This window comes from Triturus cristatus, chromosome 5_1 (assembly GCF_964204655.1).
Source record: "Triturus cristatus chromosome 5_1, aTriCri1.1, whole genome shotgun sequence".
NCBI lineage: Eukaryota > Metazoa > Chordata > Amphibia > Caudata > Salamandridae > Triturus > Triturus cristatus.
In genome coordinates this window covers 148,525,831-148,553,612 of record NC_140587.1, presented here as the reverse complement: position 1 = coordinate 148,553,612, position 27,782 = coordinate 148,525,831, and the positions used below count along the sequence as shown (strand labels likewise).

At 41.5% G+C, this 27,782-nt stretch overlaps 1 protein-coding gene across 2 annotated transcripts in view; it reads left to right on the top strand.

Moving 5' to 3' along the window:
• LOC146830440 (ranBP-type and C3HC4-type zinc finger-containing protein 1-like) overlaps window positions 1-27,782 on the top strand; it is a 540,476-nt gene that overhangs the window by 259,124 nt on the left and 253,570 nt on the right. For both annotated transcript variants that reach the window (XM_085604678.1, XM_085604679.1), the window contains exon 8: window positions 19,579-19,752. In XM_085604678.1, coding sequence (XP_085460804.1) covers window positions 19,579-19,752 — 174 coding nt within the window. The remainder of the gene's footprint in view (window positions 1-19,578; window positions 19,753-27,782) is intronic.

The window sequence follows — 27,782 nt, the reverse complement described above, 5'->3', positions numbered from 1 at the left end:
TGTTTGAAGATCCAAATTCAGCTTTCCAGTGGTCTGTCCTGATTGGTCAGAGTTAAGTGGATTAGCCTGGCTGCTTTGAAGAGGTGAAAAAGAGCCCCTGGGGTTAACCAGCTTTGCTGGGAGGGCAGTGTGCTGCTACACAGGAATGCCAGAGCAGGGGAAGGAGTCGTAAACCATGGTCTTCAAAAGAAGGGGGATGGCCGTAGTGTCAGTTTCCACTCCACACTTTTGACCGCAACCAGACCTAGGATTAGGGAAGGTATGTGCAGATGGTAGGGGGGAGTCTATGGAAATAAGCCATCCTAGGGTGTGTGTTTAGCCAGCTCTTGACTCTCTGCTGGAAAATCAGCCATTATTAATTTGGAAGAATTGGTGCACTCTGGGACAAAATAATGCCACACACTACAGGATATGTTCAAATCTTTGGGGAGTTAACCTGCTCCCATTGGTCAGGATTGACCTCCTGCTTGCCCCAGAGAACTTGGAATAAATATCTGAGGGGAGCAGAGTCCCTCAGATCGGCTGCTTGAAACTTACTGAAGCAAGACATTGCCAAGCTGAGAAGATTGCTGTGCAAAGATTTCTAAGGCCTGACCTCTGAAGACTGCACCATCTGAAACTGCAGCCCTGTGGATTATCTTGCTGACAAAGAACTAAAGAGTGGATTCCCTGAAAGCTACAGGTTAAGAGAGCTCATCTGGAACATCACCACCTAAATCCGCACCTTGGAGAACCACCAGTGGATTTGTAAGGGTTTTGTACCATTGGATTGTGGGAACTGAAGTCCTAAACTTTCAAGGACCATCTTGGAGCTTCCAGACCCTTGGAGTGAGTTTGAGACGCTTTGGGACCCCTTGAGGAACTTCAGGAAGAAGTTTGAAGAACTTTGGAGCAACTTTGGGGAAAAAAGCTCCATAGAGGGACAGACTCAAGCTGGCCAGCCAGGCCACCTGCCTTCAACCGCGAGCCGGCCAAGCCATTCAGGTTCGTCCCGCTAAAAGCTCCGTCGGTCCAACTTCCAGGGTTTGACTGGGACTAGAAGAAATCTGAAGCTGGCAAACCCTCACTGGATCCGGCTACACGAACAGCATCGAGGGACCCCGCGAAAAAAAAGCTCTAGAAAGGTTTCTAAGTCTGTTCAAAGGAAAGGTGACCGGGAGCAACCGCGAACGCCAAGCCGCCTGCCTTCAACCGCGTGTCGGCCCGGACTCCTGGGTTGCCCCGCTGAAGCGCCCGTAGAAAATATTTTAGTCCGCTCGAAGGAAGGTGACCAGGAGCTCATCACAAGGCAATCCCGGTAAACCCTCACCGAATCCGGACTGGCTGGGAGCTTCGAGGGACGTGGGGGAGAAAAGCTCCAGAAAAGTTTCTAAGTCCGAAGGTAGAAACTGAGACCGGGACCTGCCGTGAGCTGTAGCCGCCCAGGGCTCCATCGCAGTCTGCCTGAAACTTTGACTTTGACCGATCTATCACGAGCAGGTATCCCAATTCTATGTGCTATATTTTTCTAAATCTTTGAAACTTCATATCTCCGGTTCCCTACATTGGATTTTTGTCGTTTTGGTGTCCTTTTAAATATACAAATATTTCCGATATTTATAAATTGGTGTTGGATTTTTATTATGTGTTGTGTCTTAATTCTTTACTGAATTGGTGTTTTTTTTAAAAATGCTTTACATACCTATCTTTGAAGTTAAGCCTGCTTGTTCGCAGCCAAGCTACCAAGGGTTGAGCATGGGAATAATTTTCATAGACCTATGCTGAGTCCTATCATGTGTTAGTGGCCTTATTGCCAGTGGCAGACCTACATTTGCCCCTACCAATAATCTGCTTTCCAACAAATGTTTAAAAAAAAAACTGAACACCAGTAAATGACACTAATTGAAGAAAGCAAATTACTCTGGACTCAGGAAAGTATACAAATAAAGGGAGGGCACGAGTCCAGATGTTTGCAAACCACTGGTGTTTCAACCTCTGTTGTCTTTGGGAGGTCATCAGCAGGACTGGAAGAACAATGGATAGCACTCATAGGCTGAAAAATAAAACAATGAGAGGTTTGCTTGTGGGGATGTCTGGCGTGGTTGGCCAGCGTATAGGTGTTCATGAAATGAGTCTTGAAAAAGGGAAACTTGTACTGTGCCAGCTGGTACCGTTATCGGATTACTTGTAAAATGAAATAAGGCTTACAAGGGGGCAAGGAGAACCATGAACAAATTTATTATGGGGAAAGGGAATGAATGAAAATGAAAATCCTAGTATTCGAAAAAGCGATTTTTGAGTCAGATACCATAACCGATGTTAAAGCACCATTGGAGAAATTAGGGAGAAAAAACTATTCACTAATTCAATCAAATTGAACATAACAAAAAGGCTAAGTGTTGATATAACAAATGAAAACTAAAGCGAGAACATACCCATATCTCTTGGAGGATTACTATTGAAAGAATAGACCTTCCTATAATAGAGAGGAAGACTGATCCTCCTGGATTAGATATAAGAACCAACATGTACACCGTTCTCAGAGTCCTTAGTGGATTCCAACAACTCTGAATCACTTGAGGGCACAAGTACAAGTCAAAACAACCTGTAAAAAACTCCTTTTGGGCCCAATTACCCTTCGGTATACATGAAGGAGCTTTTACCAGTGGAGCCCAGTAGGGCCCACGGAATCAGTAAATCTACAAGGCTCAGTGATGCCAATTGTCAGTCTCTCACAAAGCTTTCTGCTGACACCGCACACCACACACACAGCTCGTGCACACAGAACACTTTCACCACTGGCATTCAACCCAATCTCATGCCCCCAACATACACACTCACTATATGAGAATTAGATGAACATATACTTGAATGGAGCAAAGATGAGGCAGCTGTTAATAATAATGTTGTTGTCATCCAGTATGCTGTGGTATGGTTCCATTTAATTTCAAGCATCTTGTGTGAGAATTGATGGCTCATTCTTGACATCATGTTATTAGGCGGTTGTAGCTTCTGGCCCAACTGTCCTTGCTTCCACTCTTTGTTGGAGGAGCGTTTCACATTCAGTTACTGTTCAAGACCTAAGCAGTCACTTTTTTTAATCAACATATTTTTCTGGTAGCGTTTTATTGTTGTTTAACGTGACCGTGCACTCGCATCAGTTAGGTCGGGATTCGAGAAGAGGATGTAGCCTTATGGCTAGAGCAGTCGACCTCGAAGCTGGGGAACCGGGTTTGAGTCTCTGCAACGACGCTCAACATCCTGCGATTCTGGGCAAATCACCTAATCTCCCCATGCCTAACAAAAAATGTATGTGTCCATCTATAACGAAACTGGTGCTCATGTAAAGCGTTCTGTTATCCAGTATTAGGGTATCTTTCATAGATTCACATGCCTAAATCATTCCCCGTCATCGGGATGGGAGTTCCTGGTATATAAGCAAAATAATGTCTCACTAGACATATAAAGTGATAGGCCAAAGGCCTCAGATTAGTAACATATCCAGGTCCTTTTGTAATGAGGACCAAACTCTAGAGAACAACCAATCAGCTAATACCACCCTCTGGAACCTTCCTGGAAGGAGCTCTAGTCCCTCAGATTTTCTACCGCACGTCGTGCTAAGGGAGTCTCCACTGAGCTCTGCTCAGTTTTTCCTTGCTTCTGGGATTCAAGTGGATTTTTCTTCGCAATTACTTCTTCTGAGTGAAGTCTACTCTGTCTTCATGTCAGACACTCTAAAAAAAAAAAAAGGCCTTTTTAGGCCCTGTGTTTCCTACAATAAGAAGGAGCTACATGTCGACGACCAGCATAAAGACTGCCTCTACTGTGTCTATCCGGACCATTCCTCCAAAGACTGTAAGGTATGTCATACCTTTTCATCAAAGACTCTTAAAGACCGTGAGGGACGGCTTTTAATTTGGTTGCAGAGGCTTAAGGACAAAGAATACCCCTTGTCCTCTGAGGAGAGTGAGGGCTCAACAAAGTCTTAACCTCACAGAAAAGGTCCATAGATGCTTCTCCAGGTCCCTCTTCGCAGCCCCCTCAAAAGATGACGCAGAAAAAGTATTCGGAGGCACAACTTAAGGCTTTACCACACAAGGATCTTCCGCTGAGGATCGTACACACCTTTAAAAAGCCTGCTTCAGCCCCGTCGACTACCACCTTTTCGACGGTGGCCTCGACAACAATGAAATCTCCTTCTACAGCTGTGGGAGTAACCTAGTCGACGACTACAGTCTCTACACTCTTGGCATCGTCAGCATCGAACTCAACGACGTCATCCTCGACGGCTGTTATACCATTGTCGTCGACGATCGAGATTAAAAAATCGTCATCGTCGATGCGCTCGTTGTCGAGCGTGGCGTCGAGTATATCGACGAGGAGTGTTCCATCGGCGTCCCTCCCATCGTCGACGACGGCAACTTTGTCGACGGGGACTTCGTCGACGCTTCCATCGGTTGTGTCCGTTGGTGTTTCCTCGTCAACGACTACACCGACGACGGCCTCGTCGACGACACCAAAATCAAAAATGGGCAGTGCATATGTTCACCTCAAGGTCACTAAACGTACGCTGACTCCTTCCCTTACATCACCTAGCAGGGTCCAGCCATTACCTCCATCTCACCTTTTGGACGAGGAGGAGGATTCAGATGAGGGCAGCATGTTCAGGGCTGCAACAAGTCCCTCTGAACTTCATGTCAAGTACCAGGAGGATTTGGACTATGACGAGCAAGACGCAGAAGATCAAGCATATTATCCAGATGACAGCCATCTTCGCCTGCCACCCATGGTTTGTCTCCCTGCGTCTTTGGTTTCTGACCTCCAATTTTTAATTTCTGACTACAAGCAGAGATTCCCTACTTCTGCTCAGTCTTCTGCCCCAGTTCTCTTTCCGCCTCCACGGTTACAGGTTCCGCCTCCGCCTCCAGTCTGTGCCTGTCACAATACCACCTCCTCCTTCCACAGATGATGATGAGGATGACCACCAACAGGAAGAGGGAGAGGTTCATGATTCCCAATCAACTCCTGATGAGTGGGACGACTACGTCATCCCTTTTCCAGCGTCTCCGGTGCCTCCTCAAGTAGATTCGCCTCCTGAGAATATTGGGTGTTTTGGAAAGGGCTGCACAGCGTTTCCAAATTCCTATGCCTTCTCACCAGCAAGACTGTTTCTTGTACGACTTTAAGCAACCTTTTAAGAAATCAGTGAGATCTGTGCCGATCATAGACTACATCTGGGATCAAGGCATTAAAATCATGCAAAATCCTTCTACGGTCCCCCCAGTGTTGCCTCATTTGGATAAAAAGTACAGAGCTCCAGACACCGCTCCAGCCTGTCTTACCGGTCATCCCAAGCCTGATTCCGTCATCACTCAGGCAGCTCAGCGGAGATCTAAAAACCCTTCTGCTCCCCTTTCAGCCCCTCCAGATAGGGAGGGCAGACACCTAGACAATATTGGGAAGCGTTTTTCTTCCATGTCTGCATTGATGGTGCATGCGTCTAGTTCTTTAGCGTTATTGGGGCGCTACAACAGGCAGATGTGGGCGGACATTGCACCATACTTGGAGGCCCTGCCGGACGACTCGAAAGAGGAGGCAAAGAAAATTTTGTTAGAGGGCCAACGTTCGGCTTCTGAAATCATAGATTGTGCGATGGACATCACCTCCACTGGTTTCCGCCAATTGGCTGGGGCTGCGGTCCTCTGACGCCAAGGTTGGCTTAAGGCGACGACATTCCGACCGGAAATCCAGACGAAGATTCTAGACATGCCTTATGATGGTCAACTGCCTTTTGGCACTCATATTGATGAAGCCCTTCAAGGCATAAAGAAGGATACGGACACGGCCAGGGCTTTCGGTACCCTTCAATTTAAAAACCCTTCTTTTTGAGGCTAATGGGGTAGAGGTCAATCTTCCACTAGAGGGACCTACCAACAATATCGGTCTTCCTATTCCTCCTCCAACCAGCAATATCAGCCACAGTTTCAACAGCGCCAACAGCAACAATCTTCATACAATAAGTCCTCCTTTCGCGGAAAGGGCGGACGACAGAAGGATTCCGCTCGGCGTCAATGACTTTTCTCTGCCGCCGGTCTCCATTTCCTCTCCACCCTCCAAAGTAGGAGGAAAAATGTCCCACTTTTTACATAATTGGAAACAAATCACAACGGACCGTTGGGTTCTTCCACTGGTACAATTTGGACACTCACTGGAGTTAATTCAGACTCCTCTGCAGACCCCTCCTCGACCTATGCTTCACAGAAATCTGCGCCTTTTACTCCTGGAAATCTCACTAATGCTCCAGAAAGGTGCTGTAGAGTGGGTTCCCTTTTCGTCAGCGGGGGAAAGGTTTTTACTCCTATTTTTTCTTGTTGCGCAAAAAGGAGAAGAAATGGAGACCAATTCTAGATTTGAGAAGTCTCAACAAGTTCTTAAAGAAACAATTGTTTCGCATGGTTACCATTCAAGAAGTGCTGCAACTTCTCAATGCAAACGACTACATGGTATCTTTGGATCTTCAAGATGCCTACTTTCATATTCCTATCCAAAGGAATCACAAAACATTTCTGGGGTTCGCTGTGGCAGGCAGACATTACCAATTCCGAGTCCTGCCCTTCGGACTCAAGTCAGCCCCTCGCATCTTCACAAAGTGCCTTTCTCCAGTGGCTGCATACCTCGGGCAGTAACGTCACCAAATTTTTCCCTATCTCGACGACTGGCTCGTCAAGGCACCTTCTTCTAGACGGCGCAAGCAGATCTTCCAATGCCAGTCTACAGCTTTAGTCGCTTGGGGCTCACTCTCAATCCAGACAAATCCATCCTACAACCGTCTCAACGGATAACTTTTCTGTGTGCTATTCTCTATACAAACCAGAAGAAAGCTTTCCCGTCACGAGCGACAGTGCAAACTTCTTCGCATAAAATCCAGGAAGTTGCTCACAATGCGCCTGTTCGAATCTCTTCTCGGGATGATGTCATCCTGTATTCTGCTGGTTCCCTACTGCGGCCTCCACATGCGCCCTCTCCAGGAATCACTCTCCACTCAGTGGATTCAAGCCGAAGGATCCTTCGATGATGTCGTTCAGGTGACCCCTCAGATGGTCACTGCTCTACAGTGGTGGACTCGTCCACGGAATCTTTCTCAAGGCCTGCCCTTCTTGCTTCAAGCCTCTCCATAAATAATCACAACGGATGCGTCCCTGGAGGGTTGGGGAGCTTTCCTCCAGGAACTTCGGATCAGCGGAAAGTGGTCTCCTTCCGAACGGAAGCTTCACATAAACCTCTTCAAACTACAGGTTGTTTATCTGGCCCTCCTGGCATTCTTTCCCAGGATCAAAGGTTCTCTGGTGCTTGTCCGGACGGACAATACTACTACAATGCACTACCTGAACAAGCAGGGGGGTACTCGTTCACTGCCACTCTCTCACGAATCTCAAAAGATCTGGAACTGGTTACTTCAACACATTTCCCTCAGAGCGGAATATGTTCCAGGAACAGACATTGTGCTGGCCGATTCACTAAGCAGGCAACAAACAACATGTCACGAATGGGAATTGAACCAGCAGATTCTCAAATGCATATTCTCTCAATGGGGCACACCTCTCTTGGATCGATTTGCCACCCAGCACAACGCCAAATGCCAAAACTTCGCAAGCTGGCATCCCCAACGGGGATCTCTAGGGAATGTATTTTAGATAGCATGGTTCAACGTCTTTGCTTACGCTTTTCCACTGATTCCCCTGATTCCCAGGGTCTCCAGGAAGTAGAAGGCAGAACCCTGCACGCTAATCCTGATCGCGCCAGCCTGCCAGCATTGGTTCACGGAGCTCCATCTTCTCTCCCTGAAACCGCCAATTCCGTTGAAGCCTTTCCCCCCTCTCCTCACAATGGACCGGGAACAAGTCCGACATCCAGATCCAGCATCTCTCAAATTATCGGCTTGGCTTCTGAGTTCTGAGAGTTCCATGGCCTAGACATTCCTCCAGACTGCAGGGCAGTTCTGGCTCGGGGTCGAGCCGACAGTACACACAAGACATATTACTTGAAATGGAAAAGATTCTGCATCTGGTGTAAGTCTGCGAATATACACCCTTTCACTTCTTCTCCAGAGGAAATATTGCCTTACCTTCTCCATCTGGCGACTTCAGGTCTGGTTCACGCTTCTATTAAAGTTCACCTGGCAGCGATATCCTGTTTCAGGAGATCTTCTACGGGTCCTTCTCTTTGGTCACATAGACTGATTAAATAATTTCTCAAGGGTCTGTTTAGGACTTTCCCTCCCGTGAAGTCTCCACCTCTAACTTGGCAACTCAACATCGTTCTTGCTCAGCTTATGAAACACCCTTTTGAGCCGATACACAGAGCCAACCTCAAGTTTCTCTCTTGGAAAACAGCACTCCAAGCCCTTACATCTGCAAGGCAAGTAAGCGAGCTTCATGCATTCTCAATTCAAGACCCTTTTCTTCAATTCAAACATGATAGGGTTATACTTCGGGCTAATCCTAAGGTTGTACCCAAGGTCCCGTCAGACTTTCACCTTAATGAGCCTATAGTCTTACGAACCTTTTTTCCAAATCCTCAAACGGCGGCAGAAAGAGCTCTGTATTCACTGGATCTTAAACGCTGCTTTAAATTCTACATTGATAGGACAAAGACGTTCCGCAAATCCAACCAACTCTTTGTGGCTTACAGTCTACCTAGGAAAGGTTTTCCACTGACTAAACAAGTATTTCTCGATGTATCTCTGGCGCTATTACTTTCGATCACCAGCAAGCGGACAAACCCTTGCACTCGACAGTTCACGCCCATTCCACTAGGGTGATTTCTACCTCCATGGTACTCTTTGCAGGTGTGCCTATCACAGACATTTGCAGAGCGGCAACATGGAAGACGCCGCATACATTTACCAAGCATTACTGCTTGGATACGGAACTCATGAAGGATGCTGCAGTGGGACAGGCGTTGTTACGTAATCTCTTTTGATAATGGTGAGCCTTCTTTTTATCCCCCCATCCTTTCTTTTACATGCACATTTCTCCATTGTGTTCTCTGTTTTCCTTTGACTGCAATTTGTTACTTCTCTACTTTCACATTGATATGTTATTATCTGGTGAACTTGTACATTCTGTTCCATCCGAAATGTGCCTATCATTGCTTGCTACTCTGATTCAGGCATGTGAATCTATGAAAGATACCCTAATACTGGATAAGAAATGCGGTATTTACCTGTAACTGCAGTTATCCAGTATTGGTATCTTTCATAGATTCACATGCAACCCACCCACCTCCCCTGGAAGGGCTCACCTGATTCTCTCAGTGATACATCTACTTAGCACTGTGCTTATGAAAATCTGAGGGACTAGAGCTCCTTCCAGGAAGGTTCCAGAGGGTGGTGATAGCTGATTGGTTGTTATCTAGAGTTTGGTCCTCATTACAAAAGGACCTGGATATGTTACTAATGTGTGGCCTTTGGCCTATCTTTCTATATGTCTAGTGAGACATTACTTTTCTTAAATACCGGGGACTCCCATCCCGACGACGGGGAATGATTCAGGCATGTGAATCTATGAAAGTTACCAATACTGGATAACTGCAGTTACAAGTAACGCATTTCATACCGGATATCCTCGGGTCTAGTTTGCGCTATATAAAACTCTTTGAAAAAAAAAAAAATATATATATATATATATATATATATCTCCAAATACTCCGCTCGGATTGCATGTATTTCCAGGGCAAACAAACGGATACGGACCACCATTAAGTGCCGAGAAGTTTATTCGGTGCAAGAGGTCGCCATGACGCGTTTCAGCCCTTCCCACGGGCCTTGATCACATGACATAGCAAAAGAACATCCATTGGCTTATATAACGTCATAATGCGGATATATTCATTGGTGTTTCAAGCATACAAGACCAATTAAGCTAGAAGACAGACTTTCTAATGAACTACAAATCTGTTTGCATGTGCTCTTTTTTTCTCCATATTCAACTTTTTAAATAAAGAACAAGTGTATATATTTTTTTATAGAAGAGCCAAAGAGCATTCACATTAATCCTATTATTCACTGAGTCTTGAAAATGAAATATTTGTTAAATCACTGTGTCATAAGTGACAGTCTTCAAAACACCTCTATATCTGCCAATAGTACAATAAACATCTCTGGATCTAATTGTGTATTAAAAAACGTGCAGAATAAAAGACGATTTTTCTTTTTTAAGAGATTGTTTTGTTTTTACTACTAAGGATAAACAATGCCAAATGACCGGGGATTATGACTGTATAAATACATTAAGTCTGTTACTGGTGGGGCTGTCAAAGGGTTATAACTCGCAATGCAAATGTTTTGGACATTTAATTAGTCCAATCTCATGTCAGCATAAGAGTAAATTATCTGGGGAAATAAACATTGGATGGATGTTATGGAGGGATATATACGGATAAAATATCCATTTATAATTATGAATCACACCATGAACCCTGCATACACATAGATTAATAAATACATAGATAATAAATATTAAATAAGCTGATATATTACAATCTAAAATAGATAAAATCCGCTTAAATATTCATACATGCATCAAGATAAATATGTATAAAAGATCACTGAATCATTCATAAATAACTGGTGTTAAAATCCCCATTTTCATAAAATCCCATGTTAATTTATGTCCGTAACCTGGAAAAGCATCCTTATAAGCATGTAAAAAGATCCTCAGTAATGTTCATGCCAAATGGCTGTTTGGTATTGAGTTCTAGAATATATCTAGTTTCCAATTGGCGCAATTTTTGTTCCCTGTTACCTCCCCTTCTACCTGCAGGAATGGAATCAATTACAAAATATTTTAACTCTTTACTTTTAGAGTCATGCTTGATTTTAAAATGACGAGCTACTGGGTAGGTATTGTCTTGGTTGTTTATAGCCCTTAAGTGTTGTAGTATTCTTTTATGAACTTGGAGCTTTGTGCTCCCAACATACAACAGATTACAAGGGCATGACAAGAGATAAATCGCATACTCAGTTTTGCATGTGAGTAGCTTGTCAATTTTATGTTTTTGCTGGTCAAAAGGGGTGATTAAGTAGTTTTGTTTTCTCCCTGTTGACAGGCTTTACATGATTTACAGTTAAAAAAAACCCGTATGTGTTTGTAACCAATTCGTAGATTCCATAACTTCCGGGCTAGTTTTGATCAATTCTTCCCTCATAGAACGACCTCTACTGTAAGTGATAGAAGGCCTTTTGAGTAACCTGGGGCCTATTATAGGGTCGCTCAAGATCAAAGGCCAATTTTTAGTTACGATGGATTAAATTTTTTTATGCTGTTGACTATATTGGACAATAAATCTACATTTATTTTCAATATTTTCATGGTTTGCCTTTATTTTTGATGTCGTTTCAGTGATGCTAGTCATAATTTCTGTTTCCCTTAATAGGTCAGCTCTGTTCTTACGCATTGATTTCTCAATAGCAGTGTCTATGATATGGTCGGAAAAGCCCCTTTCTTTGAATCTCTGTTTATATTCTAATTGGGCCATACGTAAATCATTGTCTTTGCTATGAATTTGCCTGAGTCTAAGCATTTCACCGTAGGGAATGCTGTTGACCAAGTGTTTTACGTGGGAACTACTCGCATGAAGCGTTGAATTCCCAGCAGTTTCCTTACGGTGGAGTTTGGTTTCGATTCTGTCATTTACAACATAGACCTCTGTATCAAGAAAGGTCACTGAGGTAGCACTAATGTTAGCAGTGAATTGCAAATTTAAATCATTAATGTTGATGGCCTGCACAAATTTTTGAGCTCTATCAAAGCTGCCATCCCATATAATGAATAGATCATCTATAAAACGTAACCATAGCTTGACATTAGTTGTCATCACCTCTTTGTGTTCTGTCATCAGGACCAGCTCCTCCCACCAGCCCATGTGTAGACCTGCATAGCTCGGGAAAAAGCTGGCCCCCATCGCAACACCTCTCAATTGTCTGTATAGAAGGTTGTTAAACATAAAAATATTGTTTGTTAAACAGAACTCGACCATTTCAATTATCATCTTTTTATGACACATCAAATTACCCATAGATTTCTTCAAAAAATAGTCGTGCCCTCAGACCATCAGTGTGCTGGATGCTAGTGTAAAGTGAGCTGACATCAAGGGCAATTAAAAGGCAATTAGGTTGCCAAATTAAGTTCTTGATCTTATGTAAAAAGTCACTACTGTCGCTCACATATGAAGGAAGAGCTTTTACTAAACTCTGTAGGAAAAAATCCACATATTGTGACGCATGTTCCATGCATCCGTGTCTTGCAGAAATAATGGGTCTTCCAGGAGGGTTTACAGGGTCTTTGTGGATTATGGGTAAAAAATAAATAGTAGGCACCACAGGAAAAGCATTTTATTTATATATATATATATATATATATATATATATATATATATTGACAAGACGGGTAAATCAGAAAAACTACAGCACTGTGAGACTACGTTGAACATCTAGGGACTTCTCATCAGATGTCTCTATAACACATCACATAGCTGAGACAAGTATTGTACACATACCTCTGATGCAAGTGTCAGGCCTTTGGCTGGTAAAACTATGGTACGTCCCCAACCTTTTTGCCTCTGTGATACTAGAGGGGAATATTCTGTACCACATTCTGATTTTTAATACACATGGTAAGTCAGCACCTGAAGTGATGGGCACTTAGATAAACAGGGAAGTACAGAGAAATCTTGTCAAATTCAAGATCAAATTTCACCTCACCAAATGTTACCTTATTCATCTGTATTTAGTAGACTTGAGATTTCATCACAGCTTTAGTATTTGTCATCCTCTAGCAACCATTACCAGTTTGAGGAGGCAAGTGAACAAGGGTTTTTATAAAGACTTTATTGAAGGCTTTTCTAGGGCAGTTCCGCAAGTCGCTGAACTGTTGCATTCTTGAGAGCTCTAAATAAAGCTCATGTATCCTGTTTCCGAGTCAGCATATGAGGCTAAAAAAAGTATGTGCCTGGCAACCCGCTATTAGAATTGCAGTCATTTCCGTCAGGTAAGCGCACATCTTATCATAAGTGACTGCAACAATAGCTGTGCATGCAATTGTCACTTTAAAAAATGGTAGACATAGAGAACCTTTCATACCTTGTATTATGTATTACTACTCTGGTTGTTTATGCTAAAAGAAGCAAGACATTGGTGCCCTGTGTCATGGTTACTTTCAGTGGAAAGGGTATGGATGTATATTATTGATATTCTGATACTTGAAATTCTGATGATGTAGTATACAAACAAGTGATCAATGGAATGCTTGAATTAATCTCAGTTACTAGTAATTACTCGAGCCATATCCCAATCCATCTCTATTTTTCACACCGTGTCACCTCTGTTTGCACCCAGCCTTATTCAAATCAGTCTTGATCGGGCACTCTGTGTCACTGGATCCTTGCTATACCCTGCTAATTAGCCCTACCAATGACAAAACTGTTCCTAGGTTGCTTGTGTTCCGGTTCAGGAAGGACCTGGCAGTTTGAGCTGGGCTGTTCCTATTAGAGCAGGATGAAGCCTGATTTGAATATGTCAGGGTCCAAACTGAGGTGGCATGGTAATCAAAATGTGATGAACTGAGATGCAAAAAAATCAAAAAGAGAGTGGACCACTTGTCCTGTGTAGCCAGGGTCTTTTTTTCTGTTGGTTCCTTCATAAAAGAACCCTCATAACTATACACAGGTACAACTGCGGCATGAACTGGGTTACCGCTTATGTGTAATAGTGCAGCATCATCATCGGGTCTTTTTTTGAATGTATGCTGCCCTCCACCCGGAGGAAGACCTTCTGGTTAAACAGTAGCATCCAGACATGAAAAATAAGGGAGGGGGTGTGAGAGGGTTCGTATCTGGTGAGTTAAAATCTCTTGGTCATTGTTTCCATTGTAACTTTACTCTTGAAAGCTTGATCAGAGAATTAAAAAGAAAGAAGTCCGGAGTGAGACGGAGTTACTGGTCTGCCGTACTTTTCATAGTGTAGGGGTCAACATGTGTCAGCCTTCTGTAATGGTCTAAAGGCTTGCATCAGGACCGGTAATTGTAGGAAGGCGCATTATCGCTCCTAAAGCGAAAAAATATTCCACTTGTTCAAAATAATGAGGTCAGATCGTATCTGTACCTAAAAGGGTAGAAAAAGTTATGTTCACATATTTTTGATAACTCAAGATCATGAAATGCTGCTTCATGAAATCATTTGGAGGAGCTACTTTCGTGGGTGAAATAGGTGAGGTAAAAAGTAAGCTTAACAAATGGCGAAAAGTGGGGGCGGTTACGTGAAGAGAGGGGACGCGAGTCTTAGCGAGGTGAAATTAAAAGTGACTGTCAGGATGTTCTCACTAGTTCGGGCTAGAATATGGAAATGATTTTAAGTTCAATTGGTAAATATACAGTGGTCATTATCATTTGTGGTTGATAAATAATTCCGTGACAAACATCGTGTATCATCATAAACGTGAATCTATGAGTAAATAGGTGGAAGATGCCGATTATAAAAACATAGGTAGTGATACATAGTCGCATCTTACGGTGGTGAGGTCACAGGTAACTCAATCATGCTTTGGTAATGTGTCACACGCATTTTTTCATAAAATTTTTGATCTGATAGGAGGTCTTGGCATTGGGTGTCATATCCTGATTTATTCAGGAGGACGATTCCACCCCCTTTGTCAGCTGGTTTCACAATTATGTTTTCATTCCTGCTTAGTTCTTCTATTGCTAGTTTTTCACGTCTCGTGATGTTGACAAATGGTCTCTTGGACGAGGGTTTGATGTTATCCACCTCTTTGAGAATAGCTTGTTCAAAGGCTAATACTTCTATAGGGACCAAATGGTTGGGTGGACAGAAGGTTGATTTCGGTCTCAGATTGGTATCACTTGTCGGCGCATCGTTCTCTTTGTTTTTGAAGAGACGTGAAAAACTAGCAATAGAAGAACTAAGCAGGAATGAAAACATAATTGTGAAACCAGCTGACAAAGGGGGTGGAATCGTCCTCCTGAATAAATCAGGATATGACACCCAATGCCAAGACCTCCTATCAGATCAAAAATTTTATGAAAAAATTACTAATGATCCAACAAAGAGACTACAAGGCACCATAAACTCTATGATAGAAGAAGCACAGATCAATCAATGGATATCAAAACACGAAGCAGACTTTCTAAGAACAAAATCTCCCAGAATACCATATTTCTATTCTTTACCTAAAACACACAAAAACAGAACTCCACCACCAGGACGACCTATTGTCTCGGGAATTGGGTCAGTATTAGAACCTTTATCACAGTTTGCTGACCAATTCCTCAAACCCCTGGTACAACGTACACCTACGTACCTGAAGGATACACGTGATCTCCTTAATCAACTAGACAACCAGATCTATAATGAGAACACCATGTACCTGGTGGGACTGGATGTAGAAAGTTTATACACCAGTCTTCCACAACAGAAGACCCTAGATACTTTAGAAAACATCTTATTCTCAGAACCCTGGACTTACTCAACACCGAGACATTTCGTGCTACAGTGCTGTAAATTGGCCCTGACTGAAAATTACTTTGAGTACAAAGGTACTCTCTACAGACAACGCCACGGTACATCTATGGGCAGCACCTTTGCTCCCAGTGTGGCGGGTCTGTATGTCAGTGATTTTGAACAAAAATACATACAGAATCCCGTCAATCCTTACCTGACTAAAGTAAAATTCTGGAAACGTTACATAGATGACGTCATTATGATTTGGGAGGACACTGCTGAAACCCTAGTAGGTTTTCTTGGATGGATTAACTCCAGAGATGAGTGTTTAAAATGTACTTGCATTTCTGATAGACAACAACTTGACTTCCTCGACGTCACTGTCTACTCAGAGAACAATCTCCTTCAGACAAAGACGTATCACAAACCTACAGCAAAGAACAGCTTGCTGTCTTACAATAGTTTTCACCCACGCCCTCTCAGAGATAATTTACCATTTAGCCAATTTCTCAGACTGAAGAGAAACTGTAGCAATCTCCAAACTTACAAAACTCAGGCTAAAGAATTGGGCGAAAAATTAGTCAAGAGAGACTACCCAATGAAAATAATCAGGAAGTGCCAAAAAAGAGCGTGAAATCAACCAAGAGAAAACCTTCTACAAATGTCTACACGGGCTGAACCAGAGGATCTCTTGACCTGTGTTACCACCTATAACACCATATCCAACACAGTGAAAAAGATTGTGAACAAGAACTGGAGAATGCTAACCTCTGACACATTGCAATGGCCTAAACCAAGGTTTGCGAACAAGAGAACGAAGAACATTAAAGACTTTCTAGTACATACTAGACCAACTCCACAAACAATTACAGAGACCATAACAGCAGCATGGAACCTTGAACCGATCACAGGACACTACCCTTGCGGGACGTGCTCAGTGTGCAATTTGACAAAAGTGACCAAAATCATCCAACTTCTTCCCAATCTAACCTGGACACTTCGACAGCATACAAATTGCAATACCACCCATGTAATTTACATGATCACCTGCCCCTGTGACCTTAGGTATATTGGGATGACCTGCCGAAAAGTAAAGCTGAGGATCACAGAACATAAAAGCAATGTGAACTGTAAAAGAGTGACAACCAAAATGAGCAAACACTTTATAGAGAACAACCATGACCCCAGCGACCTGAACTGGGTTGTACTAGAAAGTCTGAGAACTGTCAATTACAATGCTGAACGTATCCTGTTTGAAAAAGAACAACGTTGGATTCATCGTCTGTCCACGGACAAACAAGGCCTCAATGATAATATCCCTTGGTACACTTTGGCCTAAAAACGTTTTCTGAACGAGGCGACTTAGATCAATAATCAGCCACAATGCTGAACCAGACCAGATTGATGTATTTGGTTAACTACCGTTTCCTAATATTTCGCAATCTTTTTCCCACTGACCACAGGGCACATATTGCACCGAAAAAACAATTACCCCATTAGTTGACCCTAGATCAATAAGGATGTCACTGTGCTGAACCAGAGCGTCTTTACATATTCATTTGACTACCATCTCTCGGCATTTGTTTATTTCCCCACGGATTTTATATGCAACCATACAATGATAACACACCATCATAAGACAAATACATATGTATTTCCATCCCATATAGTAATGTCTATAATAGACCAACAGCACAACTACACTTTGCCAATCACGAGTAGTTGCCAACCTTTACCGTGCAATACAAACCTTGAGTCCTTCGTTAACCTCTATCACCGCTGCACTTCTTAACGGTAAGCCTATACGGGCCATTCTTATTGGGTGCACCGCGGAAAGAGGCAGATGCAGACAACGAACGTGACAGAACCGGTAAGCTCCGATGGCCGCCGCAATTGGTACAACATCTAAACTAAAGTAAGATGTCTCTAATTTTCCCTACTTGTGCTTTCTTCTTTTTAACTATAGCAATGGAGTTCTCAACCTGCCCCCGGGCATCTCCTAAAGAATATTAATATCTTTATCGAAGGTAAATGCGTGTGACACATTACCAAAGCATGATTGAGTTACCTGTGACCTCACCACCGTAAGATGCGACTATGTATCACTACCTATGTTTTTATAATCAGCATCTTCCACCTATTTACTCATAGATTCACGTTTATGATGATACACGATGTTTGTCACGGAATTATTTATCGACCACAAATGATAATGACCACTGTATATTTACCAATTGAACTTAAAATCATTTCCATATTCTAGCCCGAACTAGTGAGAACATCCTGACAGTCACTTTTAATTTCACCTCGCTAAGACTCGCGTCCCCTCTCTTCACGTAACCGCCCCCACTTTTCGCCATTTGTTAAGCTTACTTTTTACCTCACCTATTTCACCCACGAAAGTAGCTCCTCCAAATGATTTCATGAAGCAGCATTTCATGATCTTGAGTTATCAAAAATATGTGAACATAACTTTTTCTACCCTTTTAGGTACAGATACTATTGATCTGACCTCATTATTTTGAACAAGTGGAATATTTTTTCGCTTTAGGAGCGATAATGCGCCTTCCTACAATTACCGGTCCTGATGAAAGCCTTTAGACCATTACAGAAGGCTGAAACATGTTGACCCCTACACTATGAAAAGTACGGCAGACCAGTAACTCCGTCTCACTCCGCACTTCTTTCTTTTTAATTCTCTGATCAAGCTTTCAAGAATAAAGTTACAATGGAAACAATGACCAAGAGATTTTAACTCGCCAGATACGAACCCTCTCACACCCCCCTCCCTTATTTTTCATGTCTGGATGCTACTGTTTAACCAGAAGGTCTTCCTCCGGGTGGAGGGCAGCATACATTCAAAAAAAGACCCGATGATGATGCTGCACTATTACACATAAGCGGTAACCCAGTTCATGCCGCCGTTGTACCTGTGTATAGTTATGAGGGTTCTTTTATGAAGGAACCAACAGAAAAAAGACCCTGGCTACACAGGACAAGTGGTCCACTCTCTTTTTGATTTTTTTGCATTGAACATAAGGAAGCCGAATGGACCACAGCTTCTTTTTCCCTCCCCACTGATTTTTTGAACTGAGATGCACCCATGAGCAATTACCAGTGACTGAGATAAATTCAAGCATTCCACCCATCACTTTTTTGTATACTTGAGTGTGAAAATCTGATGATGGCCTGTGATAACGAGATTATACTGTGCGACCTTTTTGGCTGGATAATTGACTAACACAATAATGTTGTTAAACTAAATGAGTGATTTGATATTACTTTTCCATGATTTGTTGAGGAGTTCCAGCATCTCATCAAGAAATAAATCACAGCATATGGATTATACTATATGAGGTACCAGTACTTGGGTAGTATAGAGATGGATAAGTATTTTTTTTTCTTACAGATTATTAATTTCTTTCATTTATGCAAAAAATAAAGATTTAAGAAGACTGCATGGAATGCTCATTAAGCTACTGACTTCGTTTTTCATTTAGAATAAAATGGCAGGTTTAACTTGATGTCCATCACATTCTGTGCGCTTTAATGTGAATGATGATTCATTATCAGTTCAGACTTGCTTTTGTTTGATTTAGGTTACATGGCATTCTGTTTGTGTGAGTTGTTTCCTTCATTGTGAGATAAGATACAATTCAATGTTCTAAAAATGTTCCAGACTTAGTGTTAAACATTCGAGATATGAACTAAACGGAGTTAAAATAAAATTGCCGCTGTGTGTATTTTCGAAGTATTAGCATAACTTGAGTGTGCTGTCACGTACTGTTACTACATTGTGCTAATGATGCAAAGGAATTTATACACTGTCACATGGCAGGCAAGTCACAAGAGGCCCTTTGTTCTCTACTGCTTGTTTAATGTGTTCTACACCTTTTTTTGCAAGTTGCATTACCATTATTGTTGTTAGTTGTAAGTCAGTAAATGTTGAGCACTTTAACTGTTTTCTTTCCTAGCTTTGAGGGATTTACAGTTATCCTTAAAAAAAATGGAATATAGATATGACGCCATCTCAACGAGAAGCTAAGAAATTACTGATCCAAATAGACTTTGCTCTGTCTTTACAGGTAGGCTGGTCATGTCCCATTTGCACATACATCAATGTACCAACCAGGCCGGGCTGTGAAATGTGCAGTCGGGATCGACCGCGTGACTACGTGATTCCTGAAAGTTATAAACCAGATGAGCGGGAGCGTTTGAGAATGCAGCAGGAGAAAGATGGAATCCAAAAATATCAGAAGGTAAAAATAATCTCCGCTTCTTTATGTATTTGAATTTGCTCTTTGAAGTTACCTGTCTTCTGTTACCAAACTGCCACCAATGACCAAAAGCAAGTGTGTCCATACGTTCATCTGAAACATGTAGAACTGGGTTTCTCTCTTCATAACTACATTTACATTAGGTCTGGTCTTACCTTGGTCAGCCCTTGACACTTCATACAGGGAGGCGGAATCCTATAATGATTAAGACCATTTTACATTTAGGCGCTTATACTCCTGACACCTGTAACGCCCATCTGTTTTCATTTCATCTGGCGTTTGTACTCCTGACACCTGTATATATTATTTGTTTGTTTGTATGATACATCTGTCCTCATTGGAATCTCACCATTCCAATTGTTTTATTGTTATTGAGTTGTGATGAATGATTGTGGGTATGTATGCGTTGAATGCTGAGTGGGACATGTCATTGTTTGATATACCAATACTATGTATTGTTGTTCTTTATATCACTGAATTGCACTAAAATATTTTTACCAAACAAAATGTATAAAAAACAGTTAATACCAAAACTTATATTATGTGTATTTACAACCAAAAAAACAATCAAATAAACTAGAAATTTATTTTTCATATCAAACCAATATGTTTAACTTTTTGTCGTTCGTTTTATATTTTGTGCACATGTAAGTGTGGTTTCAGCTCCCTACTAGTGGCGTTTGAACTTGGGACCTAGACTTTAGGCCCTTCATATATATACGAGGGCTGGATTCTGTTCTTGATTCATTAAGACCATTTACTATTCACTGGGAAGCATTAGCCCATCATGGCTCGAAGTAAGTGTCTTTGTCTGGCATGGAGCCTTTGGAGAGGAGTACAAAGGCACTGTTGAGGGGTCACTAGGTTTTGTTTGCTCAACCGTTCATGTTAAAAAATGTTATAATTGAACTCCATCTCCTAGTAAAGAAAGAATGTTGATTCTGTAGCTTGTAGAGATTAAAACAAAATATCCCACTGCAGCCTACATTGAAAAGGACAGAGACTTCTCCCAAGATACAAATCTAGAGGCACAGTTTCTAAACCAGAGAACACAAGATAGGTACAAAGATTCAAAGTGTAGATAGATTCTTAAGAGGTCAGACTTGAAAGAAGTTTAAACCTCTGCAAGAGTTTAAATGAATCTAGACTTTACACTGAAGACTGATCTCAAAAAGAGGTTCAGCTTCACGAGCAGCATCTAACCTGAAAAGAGGTTTGCGGTTCACACAGACCTAGGGCTTGAATATAGTCTTGTGCACTCGAACGATATCAACCTAGAAAGTTGATTTAGACTCAGACTTGTCTTCAAAAGAGTGTTAGAGTTCAAAAATGAAAACCCAAATTTGGGAACTGTTTTCTAAGGAGAATGTGTTCCATTGGTTACTGTTGGAACACCAAGAGCAGGTATATGACAACTAAAAAATATTGATCGAGAACTAGGGCATGTGGTGGTTTAATTTTCTCCAGATTTTCCAGTTCCTTAGAACAGGAATCAAATCGCAATGAAGTTGCTTAAGCGTTTTCGTTGACACCTACAGTCACCAGAATTGATGAGATTGATTCACCAGATGAAGGTTAGTGTACCTATCCATTCATACGTTACCTTATGGAGAGACCCTTTTTATGTTGCGCAGTTATTCAAAGGTAAGATTTCTATTTTTGAGTCACTATGACAGGTAAATTAAAAGGAAGAAGTTCTCGTACAACCTATCATAAGAAGGGAATCACACTATTTACCAAAGCTGAAGGCTGTTTTTAAATCCACACCATATAATTTTAAAAGCTCAGCAAAGGCCAGTTAAATAATCCCTAGAGTTGGAAGAAAATATGTAGTTTCTTGGGGTCCTACTTACATTAAGGAGCAAGTTCCACCAAACTCTGTTTTGGATCATAGAATCAGGAAGAGAACATTTCATCAAGGGATTCGAAAAAGATTTTGGCCAGACCGGCAGAGAAGAGAATGTACACAGCAGGATGCATGATAGCACCAGTGGTGGCTGTAGACTTGATATTTGGCAAGTCCCAAGCTTCAGATATGACTTTCACCATTGGAAATGGAGGGATTTCGGCACAATCAAGACCCTCAAACTGGATCTAGCACTTAAGGGGAACACTAGCTGGAGTGCAGTCATTTGAAGTGCATTAGATGCAGTAGAGACAGCTTGCCTTCTAATTAGTCAACTACTAAGGCACCATGCTCTGTTGTGCATTTAAGCGTTTAGAACTGCAGGTGCAACTTTTGCATGTGGTTTTAAGTCTCCTGGGGCTAAAAGTATGTGAGGTGTTATAGAAGCCACAGACTTGTCATCTGGTGACAGGACAAAATAGCAGGCGTAGTAAGAGTTTCTTGGCAAACAAGGTCTGGAAACAAGGAAGGTCAAAGTAGAGGCTAATCCACAACCAAACAGTGAATCTGTATCTCCTCCTCCAATTACATAGTTGAGTGTTTTTCTCAAAGAGGTTGGGGGAATTAACCTCAGATTGGTGGGTACTTTCAGTAATTATCTAGGGTTATTTCTGTAAGAAATGGAGTATAATATGTAAAGGTAGAGCAGAGGAGTTTCAACTCTCAGAACTGTTCAGAGATAACAAAGTATGTCTACTTTGATTCCAAAGAATGATAGCACACGGAGGTTGAACTTATATTTGAGAATACTAAAAAACGTATGTGTGAACAATTTGTATCAAGGTGGCAGCACTCCAGGAGTTCATCGTTTGCAAGAACAGAATTACATGATGAAATTAGTCTTGCATGATGTATAATTTCACATTCCAATGCATGAACACTACTAGTTCAAAATGTTTCCTTTCAGCATAAAGTTGGCACCAATGGTGTATTCTAAATATCTAACAATGTGGCAACATATTTCCATCATCACTGCATGCATCTCCACCCTTACCTGGTCAACTCCATGATGGGAAATACCAAATGCACACATGCCAATTATTGTCCTGCATAATCTTGGACTTGCAATCAGTGTGAAGGAGTAACATGGGCAGCCACTCCAAAACCGAAACTTCCTTGAGATCCACCATCAATTCATTAGAGGCAAAAGCCAAGTTTTAACATGTGGAATAGTATGATCCTTCCAAGTAATCATGCTCCACCTTGTCATGATGTTCCAATATGTTTGTTCACAAGTTCGAGATACTGAGAACCATCCCAGCCAACTGCCTCGCAGCTGCTCCAATCCTCTCATTTCAAACCCGAACATTCTCTAATGGAATCACTCTTGCCCAGCATCATTATACAGTATATCAGCTCCACATTCAAAGTCCCAGATACCTCCCACTTTTACAGACAATAGCCAACCCCCTCGCCCCAAAGACCTTAGTTACACATCAATTGAAGTACTTTAACAAACAAACTTTGATATACATATAGAGGTTTACAACTGAATAAATTTGCCATACAGTAAAACGCATACATTTATAAAAGGCAAAATGAAAGGCTTTTGCTGTACAGTAAAACTCAAAATATTTTCAAAAACTCTGAGACTGTTCGTGAGGCGAAAATAAGCAGAAACACCACCACCTTCAGTAGATCATGGTGAGACCCCCTCACTACAGCCTACTCTAATCTTCCACATATGTGGGTACCTTTACAATTATTTAGCTCCTCCTTACTTTCAAACAACTTTTCATCCCATCGTTTCCCGCATCTTCATTTTCACCACCTGATGTCTCCATTATTTAACTACCTCTCACCACAATCACTCTATTCATCAAATAATCTTTATTCAGTCAAAAAGACCATAAAAGCACAGAGTAGAAATCAGATTACAAACAGATCACAAACAATAAAGTCAAGATAAAATGCTAAGTTGCACTTCATCGTTGCCTTCCCATGACTTCATAACTGAGTCACACTGCGTACTTTTCCCTTAAACTCCTCGCCTGAGTAATAAAATTACTGTTGGGGACTCATAGTGTTGTAAAATCAGTAAATCTTCTTGGTGTGTTGTAAAACATTTCCCAGCTGAAACTGGCCGTTAAGACCGGATTCTAAAAGCTGAATATAAGGTGCAAAATAACAAAGTGCTCAGTGGACTGTATGGACACTGTATCACATGGGCTGCGGGATAATGACGCAAACCATGTCCCAGTAAAGGGAAAAGCCACCATGAATTGAGTCATTTATTTGAAGGCGTGTTAAATTAAATCTTTTTCTGGTGCCTTTAACCATAATAGATAAGGATCCATACCTTCGCAAGTTGACAAAGGGATATATGCGTGGATGGTTGCCATGCCCAGGGCTTTCTCGAGTTTCATTTCGTCTCTACAGGCATGGTATGTGCCCTTTACCAGAGCCTTCGTACATGAGCCAATCTCATTAATATTCTCAAACGCTAGTTAATCCCAAGTCATGAAGGTTATTTTTTTTTACATACTTGATCCTTGGGATGTCTAGCACATTAGTCTGTTTCAGACAATCCTCTACTATTCCCAGAGCTAAACTTCGCTCCGGAGTGGACCCAATTTTAACCCACAAGAAGATAGATGCTAAGCCCACCTTGTCTTCAATAAAATCAAGGCCCATTTCTATGAGTGATAACATTTGATGTGGATTTAGGAATTACTAAGAGCCTTGCAAAATTTTGTTTTCGGCTACCTGGAGGGTCTTTACAGGTGTATGTCCCCAGACACCCGCACCATATGTACCCACTGACAGACATTTACTTCTGTATAGCATTATCAGTTCTTTGGGAGGATTGTGTCCTACATTTTTTACGAATCACCGGCCGCCTCCATTTTTGATGAATCAGAGTCTCATTTCAGGTTTGGGCTAAATAGGATGCCCAGGGAACAAAAATCAGTTTTCTTTATTGGTATATGGCTGCTAAAATATGACTTGGAGCGGGTGGTCTTAGGCCCGCATGTTAAAATATAGAAATTATCATTATTTACCTAAAACTGTAAAACTCATGTAAAAGATCTTGCAGACGGATTGCTGTACGGGCCAGAAGGACGGCATCGTTCGCAAATAATATAACCAGGACTAGGCTCGAACCAATTTTTGGGATGTCAGGGGTACAATCTGTAAAAAAGGGACCAAGATACAGCTTTGTCTTACTCCATGGGTAACTTTGATAGGGGAGTCTGGCCACCTAACTGGGAGTAAGTAGCGTACTCTCATGTGTGTATCTTGGTGAAGACTTTTTAACACATGCAGTATGGATCAATCTACTCCTGCAAGTCCCATTATGTCCCACAATTTATTTTTATTAATTCAAAGGCGCAGGAGAGGTCCATAAAGGCCATGTGTTTTGTCCCCCTCCTGGCCTTGACATATTTACCCAGGATTAGGGAAAGATTGAGAGCTTGCTCTGTGGTACTCATTATTGGGCTAAAACCAAAGTGCACATTGGTAAAGAAAGAGTTTTCACTCTCCCAAGCTTCCAATCACTCTATTCAGATTCAAAACCTGTGAGATTGTGATCTTAACAGCATTTTTAAACCATTTCACTACTCGCATTGGAGAACTTCACTTCCTGACCACTTACCGGTATTCTGATTCTCACCCAATCACCACCTTGCCCTATAATCACCTTCACTACTCTCCTACCGTCAAATCACATCTTTCGCTTGTTTAGTTTTCTCCCTTCTCTCTCATGCCAATTTTCACACTTTTATCCCTTTCTTTCACACATCATATTCAACCACGGAGGAGACTTCAGACTTTTTGGCTTCCTCCCCTTGAACAATTCAAATGAGGTTTTACCTGTAACCGAGTGTGGAGTTAGCCGATACACCTCTACTTTTCTACGCGCCTCGCCTTTGCACTCCAACGCACAACTGTTGGCAATCTGCATGGTATCTTTTAACACCTTATTGAAGCTTTCTACTATTCTATTAGCTTCTGGGTTATATAAAGCATACGTCTTGTGCTCTATACAATTTCCCACCAGAAAATCTTCCATCTCCTTGGAGACTAGCTGGACCATTATCGGTCCTCAACACATTGGGTATTCCCTCTCTGACTGACTGTTGGGCATTTTGATTTATTTTTGTGAGCTCTGGCAACTTTTTGCCTAAAGTGTGAGCAGACAAGATATCCACACTATTACTTTTAAGGCTTTATTTGTAAGCTACATTAAGTGCATAAAAATTTAACATAATTGCAAAAATATTGCAAAAATAAAACTGTAGCGAAGGGAGAAACACAGCTTGCCAATATTATGAAAACATATTACATAGTGTATTTTTTAAGGATCCCTATATGCCTGATCTTGGCATTAAAGGTTTGGAGTTATGAGAGTTCAGTATTTCATAAGGCCATCAAATAAGCGTACCGGAATGTTATCTATTTTTCCCAAAATTGAGGATGAGTTATGTCTTTGGAATGGATTGTTAGTCTATGGCCTCCGCGGTTCTGTGTGCCAATGATGTCCGAGAGGAACAATAATGTGAGAATGCTCTGGCATACTCATGTTAAAAATAAATCTACTACATCTTTTTCTACACTCCGGCCATTTAAAAGAATGTATGAACTAGAAGCATACTGTCGGAGTATACAGTAAACATAACCATTGTTGCATAGCATTGAACATAAATGCACAACTATTGCAAAGGAATAATTTGTTTTATTTCCTTGAGGGCGCCCAGATCATTTAATCAAAGGCTCGAAATTGGGGCGAAATTGGGGCGTTTGCTATGAGACATATTGGGCAAAACTTTTCAAACTGATCCTTTGCCTACATTTTTAAAACTAACACAGAATGGGGCATAAAACTGGCTATGAACATTTGATTTTAGGAGTACAATCATGTAACACTTTAACTATACTATTAGAAAAACAACACATTTTTGTTTCTTTTGCATAATCGCTGTCCCTTCTTTAAAGCATGTATTGCTAAATGCATGTGCAAAGCAAACACTGGATAGTGTGCCCCACGCACACTCCACTTGTAAGAAGGGTATGACAATGGCATTCTTAGGAAACCTTCCATTACTGACATTTGAAGAGGGACAACCTGGAAAACTGTTTCACACATTCAAAAATTGTTTTAAGTCAAGCCAGAAAATAAACACGATTTGGTTAGACAGTTATAAAAACTGTAGTTGCATCTTTCTATGCTATTTTCTGCCAGTCAAACCATTAGAAGAAGAGGGTTTGCTTGCTATTCATGCACAATATTTCTCTATGATGAACATGCTGGAAACAAAGTTATTTATTTATCATATGAGCATCCCACCTCTTCATGAACATGTAAAATAGGATATACCTAAATGAACTACACATAGATGTACATATTTCTATAGGGAATATATACATGCGTATGTGTGACATGACCCATAACCATGGAGCCAATTACTCCAAAAGGCATCTGGCGGATTTTGCTGCCTTTGTGTTAAATAAGCACGCGGACCGTTTCTTTTTCTGTGTATCGGAGAGTACCTATAAAGAGATTTGGTGTTGGTAGTTTATTGAGGGGGTCCCGCTCTGAGCTCGCCGCAACAAGAGGCAGGGGGTGTCATCAAAGTGGTGTTGGGTTATAAAAAAAATATATATATAGTGTGTGTGTGTACACAAGACTTAACAAGAAATATAAAACCGAACACGCAAGGGATGGCGCAGCATGCAACTATACAAAAGAACAAGACCAAACTGATAGTTCTAGGTAAGTATTTTTTTCTTTTGTGGAATACGTATTCTGCTGCGCAGATTCTTTATACCAACTCAGCTTCCTTTCTTTAGAATTTTCCTTTTTTATTGTCTTTGTCATTGTACAGCACTCCTCTACCTTTTGTCTAGGGCTAAGTTCGCACTATAGAATTACCATTTACAGACATTCGAGCAGGTATCTAAGAAACTGAGTGTATGTCCTACTTTGCTATATCTTCCTTTCTTGACATCACCTTTGTAGTATTGGGTTTTTCATAGATTCACAAGCTTTTGAACAGTGACTGTGTGGCCCAAAGCCGTGGCCATATCAAATGTAACTATAATTTTATTGAGGTTGGCCTTGGTGGGGCTGTTGCTCTTTATTCTTTTAAAACTGTTTTAAATT